Raw genomic sequence first — 12,208 nt, 5'->3', positions numbered from 1 at the left:
TTATCTGAGCCATGTCGAACAGCGGCAGCTTGGAGTACTTGTTAAGACCGGCCGGCATCGTAGCTGTTAAGCGGAAATGGTATCCCGGCACGGACCGGGCGGCGTAGTCGTCCAGTTCGGTTCTTACTACTTTCAGCAATGCTAAAAAGTCTGCGGCCTCGCTAGCGTTCGCAGGATATTCTTAGTTAATATTAATCCTATTAAAGCCCCAATCTTTTATTAATAATACCAAAGATTTAGTAAACTGAATACGCTTCGGCTCTATAAATACAACTGAGGCGAACCGCCCGTTCAGACTATATGTCCACCTTTTAATAGATAAATTAACTTTAGTATTTCGGTGGGCCTTTTTAAAAAGAAAAAGCTGTTTAACGCAGCCGTAGGTATGGCTTCCAGAGGCCGGCGTCGCTTAGGGGGCTCAGTATATTCCTTAAAAGGCAGCCAGGTACCATATGAGCTTACAAGTATCGGACAAGTTTATTTAGGTGTCCGCCTAGGGATCGGAAGAGAACCTGAAGCATATTAAAGAAAGTAAGTTAAAATATACCTTACTTATACTGTCCCGTCGTCTTGAAAGTTTGCGAATATATAGTATATATTTGTTATAATATCGGCGGGTAACTGCTAAGGATAATAATTCCTTATATAGATACCCCTTTTCCTGTATCCGTTAACGGGAAAACTTTAAATAAAAATTATAGAACTAACTAGTTCGTAAAATAGGTAGAATTTTCGTAGCCGTTTATTCGTGTGTTTAAAGGAGAAAGGCAAAGTGAAGTGCGCAGAAGTGAGTACGCTAATAAGTGTTTGAGTAGGCTTATTAATATCTTGAAAATCTTACGATGATAAATAAATTAATATGAATGGCGTAATAGGAAAGGGTAGCATTTAGCCAGACTTGATAGGGTATAATGCTTTATATAATACGGACGGATAAAGAAAGGAGTGTAAGGCAGAAATAGATTGAACGATAATAACCAAGGTCCATGAATGGAAGCATATATAGAATGGCAGGAACTGCTCTTTTAGCCCCGACCGAAAAGAGAAACATTTGTTTCAATCGCGGTTAAGAGAATTAAGAACCGGTCTATAAAGAGAGTTAATAGATTATATGCTTCGTCTAAAACGGGAGTATTATAAAACGTGAAACATATAGGTCTACAGTACTGTATATAGAAAAGGTTTAGTAACCTAGTCGATTATATTTCTTAATTCGCTTCCTAAAACTCTGCTTAGTTACCTAACAACCTTATACATATCATCCTGTAGTTTCAGCTCTTAGTAGAGGTAAAGGCTTGGCTGCTAAATAAAGAAGGGGGGTACGCGTCTAATTCCGTACGTCCTCGGGATAAACGAGTAAAAGTGTCTACCGTCCAGAATCAGCCCGCTATAAAGATATTTAAGAGACGCCAATGCGTATATAACCTCTTAACCTAAAGGTTCTTCGGGGCCTAATTAAAATGATATTAATCATCCCTATTTTAATAACTCTCTTCGCGGGTGTTTTAAGTCTGGACGTGTCCCCTAGGGATACTATTAAATTTGAGCTCTAAATTGGAACGGTTATAGCCATTGACTCTCTCGTATTCGAGCTCGATTACTGCTCCTACATAGCAAGCTCGTTACAGTAAATAACCACAGCCATTAAGCAAAGCAATAAGAGTCCTTTGAATCCTCCGTCAGCTAAAGTTAACACCGGCGAACTAAGCAAGACTTAACGTCTCACGAGGACTGTGATACAAACCGTGTTGGTTACCGTTATAAAATCTGCTACTAAGCCAGATACAGCCCCATCCTTAACAATAACTGGTTTACGCGGGGCTATAAGCGCTAATTATATAAGTAGCTTAAATAGAATAGTCCGTACTGTAGTTAATATTATTAGTACGTTAACCGGCCTTATGCTAATAAACAGCTCACTCGGTAATATCTCTTTTATTCGCTCGCCAACCCCCATAGCGGGATTTACTGCCACTTTAGATGGATATATACTAAGCTAGCGAGCCTGGTACTATTTTACGATACTAGTAATTATAAGCAGTTTTCTATATATTTAAGTAGTAAAAACATAGCATCCGTACCGTGAAGGGTAGATGGAATTAGTGCCGGCACTCTCTAGGTAGGTAGGTCGTTAACCCTTACCATAACGCGGCCTTTAAATTAATATATTTTATAACAAATTATTAGGAGATATCTCTCCTCGCTTCTCTGCAAGTTTATTAGACTCTAGATATATTTATATTTTTTTATAAACACTCTGTTCACTTCTGACTAGGTTTATAAAGACCTAGCCTGTAACTAGGCTTTAGGAGTGGAAGGCTAAGGCATTTAAATAATACACTTTTTCACCCCTTACTTATACGAATTAATACTTTCGTAGTTTTCGAAATAAAGGAAAAAGAGTATGTTATATTTATGTGTATATGTATTTTTGTTATAAGTCTATATTAAATCGACGCTTTTATCTCCGCGAAGTGCCTTGGCAGCTCCTTAGCGCAGTGTAAAAAGATTTAAGTCACCCTGTGCGCTTCCCCTCATAATCACTGGTTCTGTACTTTTTAAAGACTTAGCTCTAGCAAGGTGGTGTGAGTCGACAATTAACTCGAAGATTGCTAGATAAGAGAGCCGGATCTAGGGCCTGGCACTTTCGTTTGGACTTGGTTGGCGTGCGTCTATGATACTAACTTCACGTTTCCGACGCGCTGTCGGCTACCGCTGATGGTGGTGGAGGAGTTGGCACAGGACTCGGGAGGACGGCTGCGCCTAGAAACGTTCACAAGTATTTAACGGTTACGGCTTGGAGTGTTAAGGTTTGGGGCTTTCCTGGCTCACTTGATTAGCTTGGTTAATTGGCGGATATATAGATGAATAAAAGGATATAGGTTGATTTTAATAATGCGACATTGTGTGATCGATAAAACTTATAAGGCCGAGGGGTATGTGGTGGCATGAGGAATACTGGAGATGAGAATAGAAGAATGGAAGAATGGAAGATGTGTATTAAATTAAGGTGGTGGTGGAACGTGAAAACGATATTAAGTAAAGACCTGGGCTCGATAGATCCCCGTTTCCCAATTTAGAGGCCGATTTAATATACGGAAACATAATAAAGCTGTAGAATTGAGAAGCATTATCTGTTCTTCAGTTAGTTTGCGATCTATTTTGGCCGCGATTTTATGTTAAGCTAGTCTTAATATCTCTTTTGTTATAGATATTCTCGTGTTTCTATTGGGGGCCCCGTTACGGAAGCTAGAGTGTGCGGAGAAGGCAGAATCGGCTGAGCCCTTACGGCTGCCGTTTTGCCCGCCACCAGCCCCCCTAACAACAGACGCCAGAACGCGACACGCGAGGCGGAGAGTGATTCTAGAGTTACTACGATCGGGCGAAGACCCTAATTAACGTTACTATTACCGAGACCATATGCCTAGAACTTCCTCCCTTCTCTTCGCCCTAGCTTGCCAAGGGCGCTTCTAGGAAGCTGAATTGCTCCTAGAGAGTGGCGTTCTTAAGATTGAAGCATCACCGACGGACCAGTGTGAATACGGGCAAGTAAGAGAGATAGTAGAGCACTTCCTCTTCCGATGCGGAGGTTGGATAGCATACCGAATAGAGGTGCTATAATGTACAGAGACCCATAAGAGTAACTTATACTTTTACTTAGGCGACATGTCATCGCTAGACAGTAGGTTTTGGTCTCCTAATATAGATGCTATTCGAGTAACTATACGGTTTGCTATAGCAACAGGCTAACTAGACGTATATTAGTCTTCTTATTAATATAACGCTAACCACCCCGTGCCTCGTATAGTAGGGGCCGCTTTAACTGCCGAGGATAGGATACTGGACATTTAAAGAAGGGTATTCGAGCTGGCTTATTAAGAAATATTAAATAATATACCCCGTATAAGAAAGTACTGACGGAAAAGGAGTAATATAAGCCGAAACTGGAGTATATCAAGGCGTTAAATAATAAGGAAACGATTTAAGAATGTATTATAGATTAGCGATAAGTTAGTTACCCTTTCGGCTTCGCCGCCCGGATATTAATAAATTGTGTGTATATATAAGCCAGATTAATTATCTGGTCACACTATATTCGTGGTACGAAGGCTCCATATCTGTTTTTAGCGGGCACGGTTTACACGTTAAAAAGAGAAAGCGCTATTCTGGGGCCCTAATTTAGCAAGCGTAGGATTCCATTTTATAATGGCATGACAGCGAGGTAATAAATGGTTAGTGGTTGCTCCCGTGTACTAAGTATATAGCCCTATTTTATAAGGTCTAGGCTAATTAGATAGGCGTAGCCGCTTAATTTATACCCTACTTACCTTATTAGTAAGTTCGATTAATCCCCTTCTTATTACTTGCTTTCCCCTAATTAAATTATAAGAACGAGCCGGGAGTACGTATTCCAGGCTACTAAGCCTAAATTAATAATTTATTAATAAACTATTACGTTTAAAGATAGCGCTAACTCGTTCTCGACCCGTTTTATAAGGCCTTTACCAAGGTTTTGTAAATGAGTTTATCCACCGTAAACAATAGAATCGAGTTTCGAAAGGCCCGAAGTCCTTAACGGCGACGCAGCATGCAGCACTTCGGAAGTAACTGTAAGAAGTCCGTTTTCTAAAGCCGGTATAGGCTAATAAAACCAAGATTAATATAATAAGAATTTTATATAAATAGAAAATATAAGACTCGTCCCTTTCCCTAATTAGCTATATAGCGCTGACTAACGGGATAGCTTCTATCGCGATATCGTGAACGGGCTATAGAAGGTCGTCCTTGAACAAGCTGACCGAGCAGCCGTAATAGACTTTCTATTACATGTGTGAGACTTACCGGATTAAGTTATGGGGCATATCTTAGGAGTACTATCGTTAGTACAAGTAGCTCTATATAAGCGTTAATAGCCGCCATATTAATACGAACAATAATAAGGAGATTTTTAAGGTATGTAAGTTATAAATAAGCACTTCTAGTTATTAATAGTTTCGTAGTGGTATAACGCTACCTTGGTACCTCTTTTTAAGCTCCGTCCTCTAAATATTGATGGTAAACCAGTCGTGAATTCTAACGGTGTTTTCGCTCTTTTAGTTTTTAGTATCGCCTATGACGACGGCGTTTTCGCAAGTGAGCGTTAACGTATCAATCTCTTTAGTATATACTAAGCTCTGGCATACATAGGAGCACGACCTGGTGAGCTCGTAGATAACGAGACACCTAAGCTATCGGATGGATCTTGGGAAGATCTGTTTGCTTTTAAATGCTTAACTAGCTCGAATAAGGATAATAACCATGCACTAGACGAGTTTCAGCTGCTCGATAATATCTTGGCCCGTGAGACTACTGATTGTGGTCGCCCGAAAGCGTTATGCTACGAAGATATTCGACTTATGGTGGTACGCCACCTAGAGACCGGCTAAGACATGTTCTTTATGGCTATGAAATTTATACACTACAAGGGAATAGATAATAACCCGAAGCCGTGAGTGTCAGTTATTGCGATAATTTCGGAATTAAACCTGATGTTTTATTTAGCACGATCTTCTGGTTTATTATAACGCGCAAATTAATATTTAATTTTATTATAGTGATTATCTACTTAGCCCTCTGCGACGACGCCTTTAATACCCTAAGCTTAACGACTGTCCGGCGGGTCTTCCAAGTTAAGAACTCGGGCCCGGTTAAGTGCACAGCCCTTCGATGGAAGAAAGAGTGGCTAAAGCGGCCGGTTTTCTGTGTAGGAGATGACGTTGTTCGGTATTACAAGCTTCGTGATAACCTAAAACGATAAAGTCTTAATATAAGGAATAAAGAACCTATTATATTAAAGGCCTTCCGAAGAGGTAATGTTAACGTTATGAATAGTAAGTCCTAGTTTAGTGTTTATTTACTGTTTATATTAAAATTAGGTAGGAAAGGCCCCTGACGTTATGCGGGATTAGGCGCTACGCCATAATTTTAAATGGGCTACGTTCAATAGTGCGTATATTAACGAGAACATCGAATTTAATATATAGAACGCTTTTCTGGACGAGCTAATAGAAGACGCTCTAATTAACCTATTTACTTATGTCGGGATGACGCGTGACTTACGGGCTCGAAGAAAAATGGTCCCTAAGTAAGTTTGGGAGTCCTTGCCGCCGGATCCCGAGATTGAAGTATTAAAGTAACGAGGAGAGATTCTTAAAGATGGCCGGTATCGATATAAAGGACAAGAAAATAAGGAGGAAATCCGAGTCCTGTTAAGGAGTATTAGAACGAAACAAGCGTAACGCGTAAGTAACGTTAAGGAGCAGTACCGGCAATACTTCTTTTATAACAGGCCTACGTGGGATATTGAGAGGTAGGCCGTAGGTGAGGAAGAATTGGTGGAACTGGAGGAAGCCTGGTAGCCAGAGATCGACCTCCAAATCCCCGAACGCGTAGAGCTGGCTGAGGCGTTCCTTTTTTAACCGGAAGTGCTCACTTTTAAAGATATACTAGAGTTATATATTCACGCTATCGATATTATGTTCCGACTCTGTTAAAAGCGGGAGACGCCTAGACGTACTCGTATATATAAGCGAGTATAGGTTCAGCCGAATATAACCGATATAACTCCTCTCGATCGTTATATTTTCCTATTACTTATGTTAAAAACACAATGTCTACGGTGTATTAAGGATGGTCGCCTTTCGTATTAAAAGCGAACCTTTAAATATAGTCGGCTAGCGGTAATAAACGATCATTTCGAACGCGTATATATTAAGGAGATGAGAGACCTTGAGTATGATAAACTCATTTTTTACGAGCATTTTATATACGTAAAAGAAGGCGTTAAGCTGGATAATCTTGACTACTTTCGAAATTATATATAAACTATTTATGGTGTGTGGCTTAGATCTAGGACTTCGGTGGGATAATTTATAATATAGTATGCCAGGTTAATAGGGGATTAGAAGGAGGCTATTTAAACTAGGACGTCACTTATATGAAGGCTTATATCAAGCTGGCTTAAAACCCGCGATAAGCAAGAGTCCGCGGATACGTTAATTTCACCCCTAAGCCCCGGAACGCATCTCTTTTAAGCTAACGCTCCGATCTCTCGTTCTCGCCTATTTTCACTATTTATCTATAGTATATTCGTTATAGCTCCCCCTAGGCTCGCTTGGTCGTAGAATTTCAGCTAGCAATCGACACATTTCTATTTGTTGCTTCCTAATAGCTATTTTCGGAGCTTTGTAATAAATCGTTTTAAGCTAAGCTGACGCCACTTATGCTTATCTTGCTTATTCTGATTATACGTAGGCGGTAGGACTGGATCTGTTTCTAGAAATTAATATATTAAGGTCTTAAAAGTACAGGCGTAATTGCTTGACTTGCCATCCGATCTCTCTAAATAAGATATAGTATTATAAAGGTATTAAACGGCGATATTTTATAGGCCAAGAAATAGTTCGAGTCCGCCGTAAGCTTTTATATAGAGTTCTCTAGCTGCGATTCGCTGCTCCTAATAGGCTCTAAGATATGCTAGGTTTTATATAGTATTGAGTGCCGGCCTATATCGAACGAATACGTCGGCACCTAAAGCTTTCTCATATCCTTATAGTGCCCGTTGGTACATCGTTTCGGCCTCGTCTATCCTACCCTAGGCTTTGTAGAGGATGGCTAAGTTATTGACCGTGGAGAGTGTAGAGGTGTAGTCTAGACCCTATGCCTTCTCCTTTCCTTGCAGTGCCCGCTGGTACATCGTCTCGGCCTCGTCTATCCTGCCCTGGGCTTTATAGAGGTTGCCTAGACTGTGAAAAGCCTATGGTATATCGTGATCGCTATTTCTGATCGTAGCGTGGCATCTGATGGTATGTGATAGAAGCCGTTTCTAAAGTTGCTAAAATTGGGGTTTTTTTCTTGATGGGACTAGCGAGGCGACGTAGCTTATCGAGAGCCTAGCTAAGCTAATATCCCAGGTTTGGTTCAATATGTGGATGGTTTAATTGTGTACATAGGAGTGGATACTATATCCCTTTAATTCGGTTAGGCCCGGAGTGCCGATATATACCTCGACTAGTCTATAATTATGTAACGTACTTATAGCGGCATTAAAACTCAACTTATTTTTTAGTTCGTATGTCTAGGCAGGACCATTTTCTTCGTCCGCCTAAAGGAGTTTAAACCAGATATCTTCGTTATTAAAATATGCCTACTATCGGAGTAGGTGGGCTACGAGTCGGTTTTGTTTCAGTAATTAATTATACGAGAGCTGCTACGTAGAGCATAGTATACGGTCTTAGTAGGACCCTAGGTTTAGGGTGCTTATATAAAGTCTTGCCTATAATTCTCTATATAGGCGAAGGTACTGATCGAAGCCGATAGAGACGCGCTTCAAGTAAGCTCCAGCCGTGGCAAGAGCGAGGGGTAGCCCATCAAGCTTTATTACGAGGCTTGTAGTACCAACGTCTGTAATAGTTATTAGTAATACTTTAATTAGCGACAAGCTTCTTACCGTATTATAAATTATTTCTGCCTAAAGTATTCGAGAGTATTTCTAAACTATTTTCTATAAAAACAAGCTTTCTTATTCGAATTATATACTTAAGGTCCACTTGCGGCGAACGTGTTATAATAATAACCGAGCCTTGATAGGATATAGGAAGAAATCGATAGATATTAATTCTTATATCGTCAGTATTATTAGCCAATTTCGAATTATTAAGGTTATTATAAATAAGAAGCCACCTCGTATTATTCGGTAGGCTTAGCCAGGCCTTGACGGCTTCGATTATCTCCTTATGGCTCTGCTATTTACTTATAATACTTAAGAGATTAGTGTCAAGATACTGTTACATTATTTACCTCGCTACTTTAACGAAGCTTTATTGGATCGAGGTTTCGTTTTTAATATTAAACCAGAATATAGCGGAATATTCGTCTCGATAACGCTTCGCGTACGTAACGGCAAATTATGTTTTGCCAATACCCCCGAGACTATAAAGAACCACGACACGACGGCTTCTATCCAAGTTTAGGTTAGTACGCATCTCCGCTAGTTCGCTTTCTCTTCCGACGAAGTGCTGCGTTTCGGGAATATCCGATAGGCTGAAGGTAATAGAGAAATCGTTAGCTCGAGTCCCTTTTTCAGTTAGCCTTCTCTAAGCATTACTGTTTAAAAAGAATAAACTCACCTTTCACGGCTTTCTAGATCTTTTTTCGTAGCCGTTTTTAAGCATTTTCCCTCCCTTCGCTATAGTTCGGTAATATATGAATATCGAATATCCCTAGTAGCGTATACGCCAGGTCTTCCGGGTATTTAGTTTGGCGGTTGCGGACCTAGGCTTCTCGTTCTGAGACGGGAAAGTCGGATAAAGAAGTACCGCAGAGTACACTCGCCGGAATACTTGTGATGTCGCGTATCGCAGGTCTTAGAAATTGCTTATCGCCGAGATACACGCCTTCCTTAGAATAGAAGTCCACTGACGTCGGCGCGAGGAGCTCTTAGAGTGTCTAACCACGAGTGAACCATCTGCTTTTTCGGAAGGCCCCTTCTTAAGGCGCCACGTTATCCCGCGCATCAATATTGGCAGCGTTAGAGACGTCGGTAAGATAGACGTAATATCGTTTCGTATCGCGGTACCACCGGAATATGCTGTTGATCGCAATCTGTAGCTCGATATTGTTAGACTTATCGATACAGCAGGTATCGACCTAGAAGTATCGTAACCCGTGTTGCTCCGCTTGGTCGGCATAAAACTTAATCTTGTTATAGCCAGCCTTGTGTTGCCAAGCAGTTAGTGTGTTCGCTAGATCCGTATAGACGACCTCGTTTAGGCCCTACGTGTAGGAAAGGATCGCGTAAAGAGGCGCATTATTAGTAACGAAGTCGTCGGTCAAGCTGTACCGGCCAGTATCGTCGCATTGGAGTAGCCGTATCGTAAGGCGTAGGAGTTACGCAACTCGGCGCATCGTTAGAATAAACGAGAACTTAAAGTGTAGCGATCTTGCTTCAAAAAACTAAGCTAATATTAATACCTCTATTATAGTAAGGACCGATTAGCTGGCCCTATACCAGGCTGTAGGTGCGGGGTATGGCTTAGCCGCAAGCTAGGAATGGCAAGTAGACGAAGGATTAAGATTCGTACATGCCCGCCGACGTTCCGTTTAGTATTGCGAAATACTATAGGTAGGCTTGCTTCTTAGCTAGCTTGCGGTTCGGCCCGTGGATTAAGTAGTACGGAACGCGTATACGATCTTATAATTAACGTTTTTACGAAAAAAAACCGAGTTATTACGGAGTTACGAACTATATAGGCTTTTAAGGCGGTACTACTCGCTTTAGCTTTCGTAATAAGAAGTAACGCTAATAAACCTATTTATTTGAGTCCGATTAAGGAGATTGCCCTGATCGTTATAATGGCTTAAAGTGAGCTAAAACAGTAAGAAAGCTTGCTGAAGCTTAAAACTTTAGTGCGCGTACAGGGCTTATATAAAGACTGCTACGCCTGTGCACTACACTTTAGCGCAAGAACCTGAACGTAAAATTAACTACCCTAGGTATTACTGGTAAGGACGGACATCCACTCACCCCTATACGACCCGATATCTCCTAGTTGCCGTGTTATGCTAGCCACAGTGCGTAATCGTCGCCGTAATAGGTAGCGTCCTCGTAGACTACGAAATCCGAATCGCGAGCGAAGCGCTCGGTATCGGCGTCGTTCGTGGATTATACGGTATTAAAGGGATCACAAGCAGGGGATAGGCTACCGAGGCTAGGTGGGGCGCGGTGTTAGCGTATAGTATTTCGTTAATATAATCGATTCGCGGCTTCCTAGTAGTAGAAATCTGTTACGCGTAATTAGAAACCCCGATTCCAAATACGTCGTCGCGCTTTAATATATATACTACGCGTATGTACGCCAACCCTAAACGCGTAAACTAGTTAAAGCTTTATATCTTTTAAATAGAGACCTTAACTCAGCTATTCCTAATAAGGCTTATCAGTTCGACTACGGCTTTTTATAAGGTTTACAACCCGAGCTTTCCGCCTATACTAATTAGCGAAAAACCAGATCGCCGCTTCGTTACACGGTTTTATATAGCTTAAAATCTTTTGGGACTTTATAACCTATTCTTTCGATAGCGCGGTTTCGTTATTCCCTTACTTATAGATTACGAATCTTATAGCTGCTAGTATGGTTTTAATTTAGGAATAGCCTACACTATGCTTTGCTCGTTGCCGTCTATACCACTGCTTTATCCTCTACGCAGCAGTCCTTATATTAGCGCTCATTCCCGTAATACTGCTTTATTAGGGCACTAATACCGCGATATATTATATTATATTAGTTATATTATATTTATTATTTTAAAGCACGTAATAAACCGTTTCGGCTAAGAAATTATTATTATTAATGTCTATATCTACCTATTTACTTATCCGTATCCGTGCCGGAGCTTATCGAGAGATATGTGCTCCTATGTAATATAACTTACTTCCTATATTCGTTAATCCTTAGTTTATATTAATTAATAGTAGCGTTAGGATAAAGGAAAAGTAGAGGATAAGTTTGGGAAGCGGGGAGGGCTTGGATGGCGCGAGGGCGGGGAGGTTGTTTAAGGCTTCTAGTAATAGGGCAGAGTGGTCGTTATCAGAGGAGGAGCGCTTCTTAAGAGTTGCGCTAAAGCCTTCACCATCGTTATATGGCGTAAGAGGTGTATACTAGGAAGATCTGGACTTCGCTTTAGAAGATAATATGGCAAGTATATTAGAGTAAGTAAGAGGAAAGAAAGGGCACGCCGTGATTAAAGGGGAGATTAGAGCAGTACGGTAAAGTGTAAGATATAAGGTAATCATGGGAATGCTTAAATAATTTCCTTTACGAAAGGGAGCTTCTTTTGTATAACGCTTAGTACGCTTTATATACCGCTTACGTTACTTATAAAATATAAGAGAGTAAGATATGCGTAATTTTTAATATAGTTTGCTACTTACCCCGCTTACCCTTTAACTTAGCGACTAGTTATTTCTGTGGTATAATAGTTACGGCTCCTTCTGGCAGGTAGGGGGTGTATAAAGGGCTATTGCTTTAGCCCGGCACGCAGTTTTTCTCGCCTTTACTCACTTCAATATGCTATACTTGACCTCTGTTAACTATGGCCTTTCCTATCACTGCAATCACCTCTTTGCTTACCCTTAGCATTAGCATTAACTTTATATTCGCCGCGTACG

At 40.7% G+C, this 12,208-nt stretch overlaps 2 protein-coding genes across 2 annotated transcripts; both read left to right on the top strand.

Moving 5' to 3' along the window:
- Nucleotides 1–4,547: 4,547 nt before the first annotated feature.
- On the top strand, nt 4,548–5,426 carry PG994_002495 (uncharacterized protein; the record flags this gene model as incomplete). The annotated part of the gene is made up of 4 exons (XM_066853904.1): nt 4,548–4,610; nt 4,894–4,953; nt 5,001–5,133; nt 5,173–5,426. Coding segments are annotated over 4 exons (510 nt in total), but the record flags the coding sequence as incomplete, so codon positions are not given.
- Nucleotides 5,427–5,429: 3 nt separating this feature from the next.
- On the top strand, nt 5,430–5,797 carry PG994_002494 (uncharacterized protein; the record flags this gene model as incomplete). The annotated part of the gene is given in 2 exon segments (XM_066853903.1): nt 5,430–5,488; nt 5,500–5,797. 2 exon segments carry the CDS (start codon nt 5,430–5,432, stop codon nt 5,795–5,797), a joined length of 357 nt encoding a protein of 118 aa, XP_066719758.1.
- Nucleotides 5,798–12,208: the final 6,411 nt, after the last annotated feature.

This window comes from Apiospora phragmitis, assembly GCF_038363925.1.
Source record: "Apiospora phragmitis strain CBS 135458 chromosome Unknown utg000003l:1.0-2676785.0:1.0-2680665.0, whole genome shotgun sequence".
Classification (NCBI taxonomy): domain Eukaryota; kingdom Fungi; phylum Ascomycota; class Sordariomycetes; order Amphisphaeriales; family Apiosporaceae; genus Apiospora; species Apiospora phragmitis.
This window is presented reverse-complemented; position numbering and strand designations above follow the sequence as displayed.